The sequence below is a fragment of the Aureobasidium namibiae genome (genome assembly GCF_000721765.1).
Source record: "Aureobasidium namibiae CBS 147.97 unplaced genomic scaffold scaffold_18, whole genome shotgun sequence".
Classification (NCBI taxonomy): Eukaryota; Fungi; Ascomycota; class Dothideomycetes; order Dothideales; family Saccotheciaceae; genus Aureobasidium; species Aureobasidium namibiae.
The window spans coordinates 473,628-490,099 of NW_013581191.1; the positions used below are offsets into that span (position 1 = coordinate 473,628).

Here is a 16,472-nt window from a genome sequence, read left to right on the forward strand (position 1 = left end):
GTAGAAAAAAATCCTTGGTCTTTAGCACCTCGACAGATAGAGATGGGCTCCTGATGCGTGCCTTGTTCCCAATCCAACGGAGTGTTTTCTAGTCTTCCATCCCTCGTGCATCATCCCCTGAGCAGTCATTCTGCGATCCCAACAGCGAAGACAACATTTTCGCCCAACATTGCTCCTCCTAGTTGTGATGCCAAAGATGCCTCGCTGTTGATTCCCAGTCTGATATGGCTTTCCGGATCCAATGATGGCGTTGATACCATTTTTGGTACGCAATATCCTGAGTCCAGACATGCAAGTTGCGGTGGAGTATTGTGCTTCCTTGCAGGATGTGTTGTTTCGTTTCCGCGTACAAGGATCGGGAATGTTGTCAAAAGATAGAGTACAAAGATGGGTAGACTGATGAATGTGGTCATGACTGTCTTCAAATTCGTCGAAACCTTGAGTTTTTGTGGCGTATGAGAGGGATGACGGATGATGAGACGAGGACGAGAGAAATTGCAAGTCGATGCGACTGCCGAGAAAAAGAAAGCTATTGGAAACGAAGAGCAGATTATAAGACTTTTACATCTTTGAGAGGAAAGACGTATGAACGTGTTTTGCTGCGGGTCAGGCAGCACAGCTCCATACTTAGGCAACAGTTGGCAGTTCTGACTCGTGGTTTCTGAGAACGAGAACCTTTGTGGCATCCTTCTATTTTAGCCTACCGTATGCTCAAGGCTATAGTATATGTATGTATGTGAAGAATATGGACGAGATAATGAAGAAGAAATGTCGGACGAAACGACGTCAAGCCTCGGCTTTAGAGTTTGAACGCGAAGACGCGTCATGGCGCGTATCAAGATAAAGGTGGGATGGATGAAACAGGCATCTGATTGCATAAGATTGGACATGCAGAGAATGTGAAACCATGGACTATATCTCAGAAGGAAGGATTGAGCACAGGGTAGATGCAAAGGAACAAGATTTGATAGACGAAATGAAGCGTCGATTGAAGGAGGGACAAAAAACAAGGCCGGCCTTCGATAATTAATGCAGTTTGTGTCTTGGCGAGTTGGAGAGAGATGTGGATTCAGTTGCGGTAGCTTGGTTCGCAGCAGAATCATTGGCCGGCTCGTCATCGCAGTGCATACAAAGCACACAAGGGCCGTGGTTCTGCTCGTGCATATCGCATTGCGACCCAGCAGAACGTGACTATTCAGCTCGCCGTCGCTTCTGCCAGTCGCAAGACGCACACAACCTGTGACGACCAGCATTATTCCACTCGACCCCGCCCCTTGGAGCCACCTCAAGATCCAAACACGCCCAAGTTCAACACCCACACACGGTACCCACACAACACGTATACACGCCGCCCGTGGATGGTCAGATAGCCCTCTGCTTCGACCTTCAGCCAACAAGTCGCTCGCACAGCCAACATGCCGTGCTTCAAAGGCATCGCCGTGAGCATACACACTCCCGAAGGTCCTCTCTCCGAGCATGGTGTCCAGAGTCTGTCGCGCTTCGGTCGCATCAACACCTACATCCCCGTCCCTCCGCCTTCGGTCCCGCCAAACTCGACCACTGGCCAGCCTCAGCAGTCGACCTTCGCCGTCTCTATCACTCTTCTCACACAAGGACTGAAAGTTCCCTACTCGACTCCGCGCCCTACACCCACCAACCCCAACCCCAAAGGCGTCTATGTCGGCCCCCAAACCTCTGGCATGACTAGAGGCCTGCCCAGAAAGGAGCCTCCGCCTATCGATCCCGACACTGGCAAACCTCAAGTCCTCATCCCGCCTTATCAGCCCCGCACTTCGTCACCCAACGAAACCATCGCCGCCTACATCTACTTTGACGGAAGACAAAAAGAGGAGGTTGCCACGTTACTCCGCAAGGGTGAAGAGACCTGGGTCAACTCAAGATGGGTCAGCATCCCGGACAGCGAGGGAGGTGGTCTGGCCGAGCGCGACTTTCTTTTCCGCGAGGTCGGCCTGGAGCGCTGGCTCAACGGACTCGATCTCACGAGTACCGACAAGGAAGCCAAAGCCGCCTTGATCGACAAACGCCGAAAGAAGTTTGAAAAGATGCGCCAACGCGAGGAGAGAAAGAGACAAATCAAGAGAGAAGACAGTGACGACGAAGATGACCAGGACAAGCCCCGCTACGACCGTAACACCGTCCTGCGTTATGGCCAAGATAATGGCGCCCCTACTGAGGCCATCGTACAAGACGACGACATGTCTGACTCGGATTCGGACTCGGACGTGCCCGAAAGCGAAGCTGCTGGCCAGATCAAGATTGTTCTTTTCCGCGTTCTTGCCTCTGGTGAAATCAAGCGTGGAGAATACTCGCCGCAATTCGACGTCCACGATGATGAAGGCACCAACAACGATGGCGCCGAAGATGAGGATGTCGACCACACCACCGGCCTTGACAAGCCCAAGACGCTTGATCCTAAAAGTATTAGCACACAGACTGTCACAGGCATAGATCCCCCGGACAGCCCTTTTGCTACTTTTACCTTCTATTACCGCAGTCCCAGTAAGTTTTTTTTATGTTTTCTTTCTTTCCTTGTACTAATTTGATTCTGCAGAGCAACTTGAGAAGATGGGCGTCGTTGCACCCAGCCGCAAGAGTTCATCAACCGTCACGAGAAAACGTAGCACTGACTTCTCGAAACTCGGCCCTCTGAAGAATCAAGGCACCAAGGGCTTCTCAAGTTACCGCGACCCTGCTGCACGCGCTACTCGCAAGGGCTCAAAGAATGCCGATGCCATGGACAGCGATGAAGATGATGAGGAGCCCGTCGCTCGCGATGAGATGGACGACGTTGATGTCAAGGATGAGAACGGTAACCCTCTTATCTTGACTGAAGAGGATCGCCAGCGTCAGGAAGAGATGGCCGAGGGTGTGCGCCACATCAAGGTACGTTTTGTGCCTTCCAATCTATACAGTTCCGTGACTAACCCATCGACAGCTCAAGCGCCAGCACTCGGGCGAGATGAACAATCCTACTCCCAGCAAATCTCCCCATGTTGGAGCCTCCACAGCACACATCACCACCGACGACATGACCTCGCCCAGCGACAAGGCCAGTCAAAAACTGCTCGCTGAGCCCACAGACGTCTACTCCGAGAGTCCTCTGAAGAAGAATCGTCTGAGCCAGGGAGCCGTTGATGCCAGTCCATTGGGTAAACCCAGTCTTACAGGCCCCAGTTCAGCGCCTACTACCCACCCATCTGCATTGGGAGCTTCGCCTCTTTCTGCAAGCACGTCGGATCCCACCCAACTGTCCGCGCCCACGCAACCCATCGACGAAGACGAAGAGTTGTGAGCTCTGGTTACTGTGTTCTGTCACGTACAATACGCACCTTGTCCTATGAAAGACATTCAGACTTTCTCGTTCCTGCCCGTTCAAGCAGCAAAGCATATCCCAAATACCCCCAGAAGTGCCCACACCAAACGCACCCACTCAGCAAAAAAAAGTGTGAATGAAAAAACGTCTCCACATTATCCCGTTCTTCCACTCTGTCTCACACATCTCCTTACCTTTCGTTGTTCTTGTTGGACTAGTATCGAGGGAACTTGTTTTCTGCCCATGCCCTGCCCTGCCCTGTCCTGTCCTGTCCTGTCCTGTCCTGTCAACACCAGTAGCCAGATTGGCATTAGGGAGGTGGCATTTTTTTTCTTTCTTCGGGCTCAAATCTCTCGTTTTTTCTGTTTTACTGTATTCCAATCGTCTGTCTCCTATGTTGATTGCACAGAGGAGAGAACGCATAAGAGGAGTGCCAAAGAGCGTGAATGTGTTGTTTTTAGAAGGATGATGGGGGTTGAAAGGCTAAGGCAAAAGATGATGCATTTGTGGGCGGAACTTTCTCTTTTTTTCCAAAATAAGAAGTAGTGACTGAGAACGAGAGTTCAGGACAAGAAATACAAATTGATGCAAAGGATGTTTTTTGATTGTAGTTTCCGATGTGCAAATGATTCGAACTCTCTTTGGCATGACTTGGTTTCAGAAGTAGTTTGTGCATTTTGATAGTCGGTTTATTGGGAATCTATATTCATCATGTGAGTCTGGATCAAAGCATCAGAAAGAAGCAAGCAATACAAATTGATGCAAAAGAATGTTTTCGATCGTGCAGTTTTCCTCTTGTGCAAAACAGATACGACCAGACTCTCTCTGGCACATACCACTCTTCTACAAGTAGTTTATGCAATTCTCGATAGCTTAGAGGTCAGTCACACTACCGCTGCTTGACTTGAAAAGATATGTAAACCCGAGATCCTTTTGCCTACCAATCTTTATAATCAGCATCAAGCATCTACTCTCGCTAATACTAAAAAAGTCCCAGTCGATTCTGAAGATTTCTACCTCATACGTTATGACCTCCTGCTTCTTCCCAGAACCTCAAATGATTCCGAGTAAAGAGTGGAATTTGCTTTTGCTAGCAAGCTGTCTCTGCTGTTTCCCCCCTCACTCGTGTTATCACTATTTTGCCCAAATAGGCTGCAATACGGTGACTTGTGCGAGAACAACAAGGTCAACAAAAGGCAAATCACTATTTGTACAACGCCATCACGTTTGACCCGAGATTGAAAGTTAAGAGGTGAGATTGTAAATGTGTTTTTTTTTTGGTGTTTTATGTCTTGTCGTGTGCTTAGCAACGAGCGTTTCTTTCGACTTGCTTGCCATGCGTTGCTGCCACTTCTATGTATCTTCTCTGCCTCTCATCGAGACATCTCCCCCATCGTTTGAATGTAAAAACAGGCCTCTCTTCCAGCCATCTGTGCCCTTCAATTTGTAAAGGTGAACAAGAAAGAATGAAAAAACAAAAACAAGAAACAAAAAGAGGTTGAACCTCATCACACCCATCAGACTCCATTAAGCGCCTTCGCAAATTGAGAAAAGAGAGAAGAGAAAGCATCGCGAATCCTCCAAGGTCTCCTTCGACCACCCAGTGTTGTTGTTTTTGATCCTTTGAAAATGCTTGAAAACGAGAAACTCCGATGTTGAAAATGCATGTGTTGGTGACCCGGCAAGGTGGCAGTAACTGATGCTGTGATCATGCCGTCAAACCTTATCGACCTTGAGAGTAAGAGTATCCTCCGCCTCATCCATGGTTAACGAGTCTTCCTAAGCAGCCTGAACAAAAGCATCGGCAGGAAGGTTGGCTCTGACGGCAGCAAAGGCCTGCAGGGCGCGGTCAAAGTCCCACTGCACCTGCTCGAGACAGTCCTTTGCATACTGAACAGTCATGGAGGTCTGTTTCTGAAGTTCGAGGAGCATTTGTTCGGCAATCTCGGGTGTGAGTCCTGGTGGAAGCACGGGCACGCCGGCCTCGACTGGGACTTGTGGTTCGTTGTGTTCGGGCTCGAAGGCGGCGAAACCTCCGTAGGCGCGAATGGTGAGCATGTCACTGACGACGCGGACACCAGTGGGACCACCGGGACCGAGGATAAAGGTGCGGTCGAAAGAGCGAGACTTCTTGACTTGACCGTTACTAACGTCAATTTCGTCGAACTCGCCGTGGACGGTGATGAGGAAGCCGTCGACACCGACAGGTGATGCGCCAGTGGGGTCAGGGACGCCAGGTTGTGATTGACATTCGAGGAGCCACTTCTGAGGTTGGGTAGCAAGGTCGGGGTGGCGAGTAGCAGGAAGGGTAGACCAGCGTTCGTGGATGGCTTGGGCCCCACGGCAGAGGCGGCTCTGTCTGGCAGGAAGCTGAGTGATTTTCTTCAGGTTGCGGCTGCCCTTGATATAAGAGTCCCATTCCTGAGGGGCAGTGTCGCTGGCTTTTGAGGGATCGCGAGGAGCGGCGGTGTTGACGGAGAAGGAGAAGTCTGACTGCTCGTCGTAGTAGTGCTGGACCAGGGTGGCGCGATCTGTGTCGTAGCCAGCGAAGAAGGTACGCAGGAAGTTCTCGGCAATCTGACCTTCGTCCTGGAAGTTGGGGCCTCTGATAGGGAAGGGAATGTCGGTGACTTGACGGCCAGTCTTGGCATCCTCGTCAGAGCGGACTTGGACAGTGTTGAGGAGACGAAGTTTGGGGTACCAGGCCAAGAGCTTGGAGACATAGTCGGGCTCGGCCTGTTCCAGAGGGTTGCCAGTGACGATGAGGTGGTCAAGCTTTGAGAACTTGCGTCTCCATGCTTCAAGCGCAGTCAAGTCCTTGAAGGCGTTGTTGGAGAGGTCGAGGTTCTTGAGCTGTGGTAGAGTCTGGGCGAGAGTTGTGACAGGACTGACAGTTGGGAGTTGGTTGTTGGCGAGGGAGACGCTGATGATGGCCTCGTTCTTTTCGGCGTTGGACTTGAACTGTTGATCCAAGACCTTCATCATGGCAGGGAAGAATTTGCTCGTGGTTGAGCTGCTGTCGAAGATTGAAGCAGCCTTGAGGTCGGGGTCTTCGGCAAGATTGCTGAGATCGAGCAGTTTGTTCTCGACCATGTATCTTCTGGTGAGAACACCCTTGAGCATGGCGATGGCAGCCTCCTTGGAAGCACCAGAGTCGGAGTCGGCTCGTTCGATCTTGATGTTTGCTCCAGCGAAAACAAAGCCATCGAGGCGCAACACGTGGGCCGTGTCTTCTCCAGGGACCGAGATTATCAGATCGTCACCTTCGGCTCGGGACTATATGCGATGTTAGTACAACATTACGGAAGGAAAATTGAAGGTCTGATGGAGCATCAGAAAGAAAGTGACAGGGTCGAGGTTTCTGGTCGTCGTTCTGAGATTGGCTGCAAACGAAAGCGGACCGGACCTGGCGACTAAGGGAATGTGGGATGGGCTGGGCTCGGTTGGTGTACCTTCTTGACTTTGACGGCTCTCTTTGCTTTGAGCGAGGCTCTCTTTTCGACCCAGACAATGAGCGAGCTCAAGCCGCCATCGGTGTTTGAAGCTGCCTTGCTGCTCTTGTGGCCAGTGATTCGGAGTTCTTCCAGTCCTCTACTTGGTCGTGTGCGCACTGCGGTTGATGAGCCTCCGACATGGCTGGCGAGCTGTTTTTCGAAACCAGCGCCGCGAGCACCGGGCTTTGCGCCGCGAGGCTTGGGCGCGCCTGCCTTGCCACCCTTGTTGATACCACCACCAGGACGAGCGCGTGCAGTAGGATCCATAACGAGGTCACCGTCGCGATCGGTTCTGCCCTTTCTCTTTGCGATGGCGCCGCCGCGAGCGTTGCGCGCAACACCGGTGGGCTTCTTCTGGGAAACCATGGCGGCGATCGGATGGGAGGACGAGCGGGTGAGGTCGGGAGTGTAGTAGGTGTATAGGGTGTTGGAGTTCTTGGTGGTGAGAGAGCAATTGCCAAAGACGGCGGACAAGAGTGAATGGTCTTTGTTCAGTGGGTTATGCGCGGCTGCAAAGTTGGCGCAATGCGAGCGAAAGTCGGTGGTTTCCTCTCTCTCCGGGTTCGATAGAGAAGAAACGTTACTAGTTGAAACAAAGAATTGAAAAGGCTTGTGAGACTCGACGTCTGTGGTTGGTCGGTGTTGGCGGTCAGAAGTGACTTCAGTTTGCTGCGACTGAGAGAAAGTTCAAGGCAGCGAGCGTCATATAATTAAGCCAAGGCCGAGGGTCCAAGCACGGTCCAACTCCATTCATGTCTATTCATGTCTCTCACTCGACCGTGAAAGTCACTGTCTATATAAACCTGCTATTGTCTCAGACCCCTTGTTGCCTATTCATTTGAACGAGAGTAGCAGTCCTCACATGGTCGCCAATTGTCTGTCACAGAGTCATTCCACAAGAAACAATGTTACAGCAGCTTCCAACAATAACATATCATTCATGCAATGAGCAGTAGTCAACAATAAATTCATTCTTGTTTGATATCTCCCTATTACTCCAGGCACCTGCGCTAAAAGTGGTTCTATGCTAAAACATCAACCAAAAAACATTTTCATATCATTTCTCTTCGCAGCCTTCGCTTCCTTCTCCTGTGTTAAACAATAGCATGCGCACCTCGCAGTCTTCACTTCCAGACACAAGTCGACTGTCACTCAGTCCAATACATGTCACAGGTCCAGCATGACCCGTCCATGTTCTTTCGCACTTGCCACTGCGGGGATCCCAGATCTTGACTGTACGATCTTCTGATCCTGAAACCATGCGCAAGTGATCTGCTGCAAGCGCCCAGATACCTTCAACGTGTCCGAAGTATGTACGTAAGCATGCGTTGGTGGTAGGTGGCTTTTGTATCGGGTTCGCTGCATCTACAGCAGGTGACACAGCAGGTGCGTGCACATCCCACAGACGAATCGTGCTGTCCAAAGCACCAGTAAGCATGTATCGAGGTGGCGCTGGGCGCTCGGGCTCGTCAGGCCAGAATGGAGCCACCATTTCGTTGAATGTTGTTGCTGGGTGGTGAGAGTGCTTGTGAGCAAGCGACGGTCCTGAAGAGGTAGAAGACGTGTCATCCTCGTTTTCTCCAGAGAGCAGATCGGCCTCGTCAAGCTCAAACTCCGGAGGAAGAGCTACCAGCTGCTGCACCTGCCCGACGTGTCCTTCGAAAACCTTGATACATCGGCGGGTGTCCAGATCCCACAAACGAACTGTGCAGTCGTCTGAAGCAGAGAGCAGTGTACGTGACTCCACATCGAGCTTCACAGCGTTGACCCAGTCGGTATGACCCTTGAGCAGATAGGACGCTCTGTTCTTAACTTCGTAGATTCTGATAGTGTGATCCATCGAGCCTGAAGCAATGTAGCCAGCATCGAAGTTGACGCAAATCACACCGCCTGTGTGAGCCTGGAATGTTCTCAAGCATTTTCCAGTCCGCCAGTCCCAGACCTTGGTCGTGTTGTCCATGGATCCCGTAATGAGCTTCTGGTCGTCAAACTGTAATGTTCGAATGCCTGAAGTATGACCCTCGAGTGTCCTCAACTCTTTTCCTGTCTTGATGTCCCATACCTTTACTGTGCAATCATAAGATCCAGTGATCAGAACATTTTCGTCGAATTGTAAGCACATGACACCGTTCTTGTGGCCTCTGAAAATCTTTGTCGAGCATCGGCCATATTTCCAGTTGGTGCCAACCTTGAAACGATCCTTGTATACATCCTTCCAAGGCCTTCTTGTTTGCGGTTGAAAGTATGAGTTGACCTCGTCTTCACCCGCTGCTGGGGTGCACAACTTCTTCTGCGGTGAAGTTGGCTCATCTTCAAGCTTGCGCTTCTCTCCGACAATGGCAAGAGCCTTGTTCATTGGTGCAGTTGTGGTGCTGGAAACAGATACAGGATCTTCGACAAGCGGGGTAATGGCTGGCGACCACTCGTTATTTCCTCGAGAGATGGCGCGCAATTGTATTTGTCTCTTTTCGATTCTCAGTCGTTTGCGCTCAAGCAGAGGCAGACCCCATCCACATTTTGTGCATTTTCGGTCAATGTGTTGCTCACACATTCTGTGCCAGACGACGTCATCGTCGGCAAGGCTTCTCCAGCGTCGACTGACTTGAGCGGCCTTGCACAGCGAAGTAGTGTCGAGGAAGCAGAGGATCTTGAAGCCTAGCTCTGGCGGTAGGGCAGAAAGGAAGTCGATCTTGATCAGGTCGCGAACGGAAGCGGAGATGTAGGACAGCTGGGGGAAGCAGCATTGCGACAGGATGCCCTGAAGCATGAGATTGCGATGTTTGGAGGGGGCGGCGGAGAAGAGAGACCAGACATGGGAGATGGCTTGCTGGTCGGATTGAGAGACGGTACCGAGTTCCTTTTCAGAGGTCAGCATACAGTGAGTCATTGGCAGAGAGCAGGTAGCGTGATACATTCTGGAGTTGCTCCATAGAGGGCTCGTTGGCTTGACGTCTGCACTTCAGGTCGGGACGGTGACGGTAGCAGAACTTTGTACTTGAAGCGTCTTGGTGGTGAGCGTGATCGAATTCAGTGTTGGTGGACTGTGGCACCAGGTGGCCGACAGGGTTGTACTGTGTCGGAATGTGTTTGGCCAGAAAGGGAGCAATGGCCTGCTCGGCATGTCTGGAGTTTGAAGGAATTGAAATGTTTTCTTCGAGAGAATTGTTGTGATGGCGCAACTTGTGGCCCTCATTCCCGTGATCATGAGAACATATGCCTTCTAGTTCATGGCGAACAGATCGACTCTCGGACAAGGCGTTGGCTTGCGACTTAGGATCCATATCTGACGCCATCTTGGGAGAGGCGGACTCTCATACAAGGGCGTTCCTGGCGCGGGTTATAACCAAACGAGATCGGATGCTTGACCGCGTGTTCGTACGAAAGCGATGAGGTGGTGCGACCGAGATTTATGGCGAGTGTTGAACGTCGCCCGGGTTGGCGGAAAATGAACGAATGTATGTAAGCGGTGGTGCGACGCAGCGACAGTACTCGAGTAAGGCTTCTGCAAGGGACGAGGATGGTGATCTCTAAGCTGCTGATTCGCAATATGGCGTCTTCGGAGGGCGAAGAAGGGTTCAGCATCGACCACTTACAAGAGAGGTCGTTTCCGTACCCACTCTATTGCTGTAATCAATCATATCCGGAGAGACTTGGCCGCTATTTCGAGTCAAGACTCGCTAGGAGCAGTGCCATGAATGTCGACCGGCTTCTTGATACGGAGACGTATCCTGAATTGTATAATGATAATTCCATACTATCTGTTGCCATGGTTGTTCTTCGAAAGACAGTCTTTACCCAGGCTTCATAGCCAGGGGGCGTGATTACCTCTTCGACCCAGACCGGAATCGCCTCGACTTACGTTTCAATTAGTCACAAAACAAAGAAAATGCACAGCTTTGCAAACTTTGACTCAGAAGACAGCATGGCGACATAACAGAGCAAATTGATGGATTCTAAGATCCCTGCTCGGTGATAGGGCGCAGAATGCTGAGAACAGGAGCAATCCTGATGAGAAGAATCTGTCATGCCGCATCGGGCAGGCAGACAGACAGACAGATAACAATCGCAACCCTAACTTGCGAGCCGCTAAGGCACCCCGACCTACCTATCCGGCTGTGGGGGCGCCACAGTAATTACTGAGCTTTGGGTCAAGTTGCTGTCTCAAGCCAGCTGCCACTAATTGGCGACCGGGATGTCAAGCTGACTTCCGCGAAAGTCAACACTCGCGCCATCCAGGTGTTTCTTGCGTGACTTTTCATAATCTCGCAAAGAGTAGAAGCCAGCTGTCCGAGCAGACGATGCTCAAGTCAGCAGCTCTGCATGAGTGAACACTTTGATGAAGTCGAGCGCCTGGTCCTGCATTTTGTCGCGGCCAAGCGCTCTCTATCTTCAACCGCCTCGGTCTCGCGAGCGCATCATGTCGTAACAACGGCCAGACGTCTGGTCGAGGAGACGGCTGTGCTGTCAGCCAAGAATGCCTTTGTTAGGCAAGGAGTGCTGGAAGAAGCGAACGTCTTGGTTGCCGTAAGAGATGGTCTGGATACCGTCGGCCGCGAGACCGATGTCGATTTCAAGGTATGACGGGCTTGGTCGTCGCAGAAACTCCTGCTCACAGCGTCAGGCAGTGATACACCAGCTCGATCTCGCCGACAACCGCCTCCAAGCCACCCTGGTACAGCTGACCAACACCCAAGTAGACACTTCGGAACTGCACTCGATAGGTACCAACCTCAACAAACAGAAAACACTACATGACTTTATCGACGAAGACACACATCTCAACCTCATCGAATCACTTCGCAGCACCATCGACTCGCACAAAGCAGCAGAAAATGACTTCCAACGCTCCCAAGACTCCTTCGACGATCAGATCCGTACACTCGACCTTGCTATAGAAGATGCCGACCAGGCCACCGAGAACCAGGATGACACATCTCTCATACCACCCTTATTCCATGCCCTTACAACACATGCTACCGAGATGGCTTCATTGCTAAGCTCATTGGTCGCACATTACGATCTTTGCACCTCAGCTCTTAAACACACAGAGGGAGGAGGTGAAGCTGCTCGTCAAGCCGACTCGTCCTCGGCCTCCGAAGCTCCGGAAGACAGTCTGTACAAGAACCTACCTCTAGGTCCCCTAAACGAACATGAACGTCAGGAAATGCTTGCCGTTGTGGATAACGATGCTCAAGAGGTTGAGGATGTCATGCTTGAGATAGGCGAACGTCTTTCGGAAATGGAGACAACACTCGATCAACTGCAAGCATACTCACAAGCCATCCGCCTACGCCATAAACTCCTCAATCGTGTGCTAGATCTTCTCCGCACGCTTGGAGGTGGTCTCCCCATCTTCATCGCAGCTGCAAAGTTATACAGTAACAACTGGAACACACTGAAGGAGACTCTGCTCGCCAAAGCGGAAGATCTGGCTTCGTTGACTGACTTCTATGAATCCTTCGTTACATCCTACGCCTCATTGCTCGAAGAGGTCGTTCGTCGACATGCTGTCGAGGCTCGGATGCAGCGTGTTGCCGATAAGGCTCGTCGTGAGATTGCGGCCCTCTATAAAGAGGATGTTGCCATGCGCGAAGACTTTGTCCGTGAGATGGGGGAGTTTTTGCCTCGTGACATCTGGCCCGGTTTGACCGATGCCCCAAGGCGCTGGGAAATTACAGCTGTAGAGCCCGAGATACAGCGAGAGCCGCTTCAAGATGGCGGATAGCACTGATGATCATACTACTTAACATGACACTGCAATATGGGCTGCTTGGCGTTACAAGCGAGACTACCATGGCTGCTACTGGTTTTTCCTATGGCGTTTTAACAAATATCTATACAGCATCACAAAGGGGTCAAGGGGGTTCAAGCATATACAGGGCATGAATCATATTCTCATCTATGAACTTTGTCTATAGGTGTCTCAAAGACTTTTAGACGATGACAACTCATCAGTCCTGTGCGAACAATGTCATCCAAACCAGCACGCTGTCCATTGTCATACTAGCCCCGGATTTGGTACAAGCATTCTTTGTGTCTCTCGATATTCATCACAAGGCCACATTTTCGAGCTGTTTTTTCTTTGTCTCTGTTGGAATCTGATATAAATCTACCACACACATCCCATCCTTCAATATTCTCACACTAGACTCCAAACCATTAACATGCATCCACCAAGATCATCACTGCAGCATGACTTGCCCGAGGGGGCAGTGCTGGGATCGAGCTCATGGATCAAGAGATGGCTGAACTGGCTTCTACAACCAATTTTCGGCGTCAAGCAAATTGGTAACTTCGGAAACAAACGATGAGTACGTCGACATAGGTCTTGGACTTGTATACAACCGAGTTACGATCTTCCGCTCACTCTCATGGCGACACACAAGCAGAAACATAGTCATGGAAATGCACAGTTCTTTGCAGATAGTGGACAAGACCAGAGAGAGCCACCACAATTGCACTCTCAGTGGATGCTTTCTACTCCCTGAAGACTCTCTGTATTTTCATAGCTGTTTGCATCGAACTTCTTTCAGAGATGCTGGCGTCACACACCTTGATGGCAGCGACTTCGCACGGTCCTCACCGCGGCGGCAAATCCCGAAGGTCAGGGAAGAACGCGAACGCGACGCCTTCAATCTCATCCCATTGTCTTCCTCACTACAACATCATCTTTCGACGTCTCACTTTACGCTTGTATCGCCTTCTTGCTCTGCCGTCCTTGTCACTCGTCTTGCCATCCCTGTGTTCTCATTGGGCTCTCCAGATTATTCGTTGATCTTGGATTGGGCGCGTACTTGTGGCTAGGCTGTCGAGTACAGACCGCGTTCTGCAGCGTATCATCGACTCGTCCTCTATCCTCCATTCTTCATACCGTGTCGTTCTTCGGTGTACGCTTCACGCTGCTGCATCACTTCTTTTACTCTGTCTGTCCTAGCCACTCGTCTCGCCATCCTTCAGTGGACTCCCCGGATCACACGTTGACTCTTGGGTTGGGCGCGCACTTGTGACCAGGCTGTTGAGTATAGAAAGCGGTCTGCAGCGTGTCGTCGTCCTCGTTGCGACTATCATCATCACTCATAGCTCTCCTTTACGAGTCAGGGCTGCTCATTGCCGACACAAAGCCCGGGTGGGAGGGTAACTCGATCCGACTCGAGGGCCTTCATCTTTCAGCATGACTACAAGCACATCAAGAACGCCGGAGCCTCTCTGGATTTTCGAGAAAGCGATCCTTGCGCATGCGCCTGAGTTCGACGTGGCATGCGTCGCTCGACTGCGTATAGCTCATGACCACAACGACGATCAGGGATCCATATCGGTCAAAATTAACGCGGCTCTCGACTGTGGGAAGCAGACTCTCATGCTCAATATCTGTCCTGAAAAAGTTGACACTTGTACTGTAGTCGCGAAAAGCAATGACAAGCTCATACCAGATCGTATGTTCTCTATGGTTCCTGTATCCGTGACCAACTCAGCTGCGGTTTCAACGCTCATCTTATGCCTCAATGCTACAGGTGTCGTCCTCGTACCACCGTCACTTGATGGCACAACTCTTAGATCGGCCGTTTCAGATGCAGCCAGTGCCAGTCTCGATGCCTTTGCAAAGATCTGCCAGAGCAAGACCATTCATCTCCACCTTGCTAAGCAACAATTCAAAGATGGTGATCTACATCAGTTGCGTACGTTTTCTGGCGCTCTGCGTGCTCGTATGCTCAAAGCACAGCCTTTGGACTACAAACGTCTCAATGCTGGACAAGGCGCGATAGAGCAAGACTGGCGTGTCTTCAATCGTTCAACAAGTCCTCCGCCTTATTGCGGTCCTGCATCTGTGCAGCAAAGTGTGCTCGGAAAACGATCTCGAAGTGCCGACTCGCCTTCACCAGCATCAGCTATGCCATGCTCTCCTCCACCACCTCCCTGGTCTCCCACAGAAACTAACACCCCGACCACTTGCTCTCCATCGCCCGCACATATAACCCCTACTCAGTTTACGAAAGACACGAAACAAAGTTACAGGCAGCGTATGAAGCTATGTGAGCTGCAAAGGCAACTGACTGGTCTGCCTGACGACCTAGTACGTGAAGCCCTCGCGGAATCAGGGCATCAACACTTGCTCGCACCAGCAACGTCAGCCGATCCCAAGACGCCAACACAAGGCTCAAATCCGGTGGATGATTCAGATGCCGAAGACACTGCTCTGACTGCCAGAGTCGACAAAATCATCGAACAACGTCTGGGCAAACTAACCAAAGACGCCTTCAAAACGCTAACCCACCAACGCCTCCACTCACTCGTAGAAACTCAACTCCCTATTGCAGCCGAGCTCTTCCTCAACGGCGCAGTTGCCTCCCACCGCGATGCATTCTACGAAGACTGCAAAGCCAATGAACTCGCCGTGCGCGAGCAAATCGACGAAGGCATCACTGAGATACGTGACGTGAGTAATGAATGTACCAAGGAGTTGGAAGAGTTAGGCAAACAGTGTGTAGACAGTTTGGAGCAACATAGTAGAGGTTTGGATGCCTCGGCTGAGCATGAGTTGGAGGAGATGAAGAGGTGGTTTGGAGAGTTGGCGAAGGGGTTTTTTGAGAAAAAGGATTTTGGTAGGAGGAGGAATGTTGAGGCTGTGGAGGCGAAGAAGATGAGGAGGAGTTCTATGTAGCTAGCAATTCAGACAGGCCATATATATCACACTAACCATCTACGAACAAGCCTGAATACAGATCGACGTATGTAAGCAATCTATTTTCCTTGAGCGCTGCAGAGCGATGTCCTTTCTGAGGAAAGGCACAGTAGTCTTCCGGATAGGGATGTGACCAAGGAGAGCTCTGAAAATGTTGCATCTCGATGGATACCGTCCTGCTCGTCGATACTTTTGTGCATTTTCGTAGATACTTAGGGGAAGCTGGTCCGCATTGGTAATGGCTTGGCCTAGATGACCAGGAAACACGCAGGCTCTTGTACCATGACTGCTCAAACAATCGGATCGTATTACTGAATGCTGAATAGAGCTTAGACTCCCTCCGAAAAAGGCTGTACTCGCCTAGTAACCTCAAACTTGCCTGTGTGGTGAGAATAGAAAGGTTGATGCAAAGAGCAAGGTCGTCCTGCCAGCTTCAAAAACTGTGAGCCTGAAGGCAACAAGCTGCATGGCATCGGACATTGTTGGGAACGGAGAAAAGATAATGTCCGCATAACTTTGAAGATCATGATCTTCTACTGTGGAAGCCGGCAGCAACTTCCCAGGTCTCATGTCCTTACTCGCGAAAGACCCTCTCCGCCTATTCCTTCTAAGTCAACATAGACATCTTTTGCCATTCCCATTGTTGTGAGCTGACAAATGCCCTTCCTACAGCCTCAGAGAACAATGCATTGATCCTTTCTAGAACCGTTCTTGGAGACAATCCGCGGTCCCACATGATTGAGAGGGAATGCGGCAAGTCATGCCCTTTGGTTTACGGAAATAATAACCGTTTGTCGCAAAGCTTGGCAGTCATGTCCTGGAGGTGATTTGATGGTCTCGGGTGACTTGTTCTGCTTGTCCACATTTCAGAGGTTTGATATGATCGTTGTTGGAGACTGACTCGTCAACCGATGCGTGATTCTATGCACAGCTCAGCCACAGAGGCCTGAGAGAGAGAAAATAG

At 50.8% G+C, this 16,472-nt stretch overlaps 5 protein-coding genes across 5 annotated transcripts; 3 read left to right on the forward strand and 2 right to left on the reverse strand.

Annotated features, from left to right (window-relative positions):
* Window positions 1–1,415: 1,415 nt before the first annotated feature.
* Window positions 1,416–3,313, forward strand: M436DRAFT_85069 (uncharacterized protein; the record flags this gene model as incomplete). The annotated part of the gene is made up of 3 exons (XM_013568776.1): window positions 1,416–2,520; window positions 2,573–2,904; window positions 2,957–3,313. 3 exons carry the CDS (start codon window positions 1,416–1,418, stop codon window positions 3,311–3,313), a joined length of 1,794 nt encoding a protein of 597 aa, XP_013424230.1.
* Window positions 3,314–5,113: 1,800 nt separating this feature from the next.
* On the reverse strand, window positions 5,114–7,194 carry M436DRAFT_54841 (NTF2-like protein; the record flags this gene model as incomplete). The annotated part of the gene is made up of 2 exons (XM_013568617.1): window positions 5,114–6,610; window positions 6,787–7,194. The coding sequence occupies 2 exons, from the start codon at window positions 7,192–7,194 to the stop codon at window positions 5,114–5,116; spliced, it is 1,905 nt and encodes a 634-aa protein (XP_013424071.1).
* A 691-nt stretch (window positions 7,195–7,885) lies between these two features.
* On the reverse strand, window positions 7,886–10,109 carry M436DRAFT_54548 (F-box/WD repeat-containing protein pof1; the record flags this gene model as incomplete). The annotated part of the gene is made up of 3 exons (XM_013568584.1): window positions 7,886–8,170; window positions 8,210–9,685; window positions 9,741–10,109. The coding sequence occupies 3 exons, from the start codon at window positions 10,107–10,109 to the stop codon at window positions 7,886–7,888; spliced, it is 2,130 nt and encodes a 709-aa protein (XP_013424038.1).
* Window positions 10,110–11,148: 1,039 nt separating this feature from the next.
* Window positions 11,149–12,553, forward strand: M436DRAFT_75768 (uncharacterized protein; the record flags this gene model as incomplete). The annotated part of the gene is made up of 2 exons (XM_013568777.1): window positions 11,149–11,403; window positions 11,450–12,553. The coding sequence occupies 2 exons, from the start codon at window positions 11,149–11,151 to the stop codon at window positions 12,551–12,553; spliced, it is 1,359 nt and encodes a 452-aa protein (XP_013424231.1).
* Window positions 12,554–13,999: 1,446 nt separating this feature from the next.
* Window positions 14,000–15,872, forward strand: M436DRAFT_75769 (uncharacterized protein; the record flags this gene model as incomplete). The annotated part of the gene is made up of 2 exons (XM_013568778.1): window positions 14,000–15,428; window positions 15,835–15,872. The coding sequence occupies 2 exons, from the start codon at window positions 14,000–14,002 to the stop codon at window positions 15,870–15,872; spliced, it is 1,467 nt and encodes a 488-aa protein (XP_013424232.1).
* Between the last annotated feature and the right edge of the window lie 600 nt (window positions 15,873–16,472).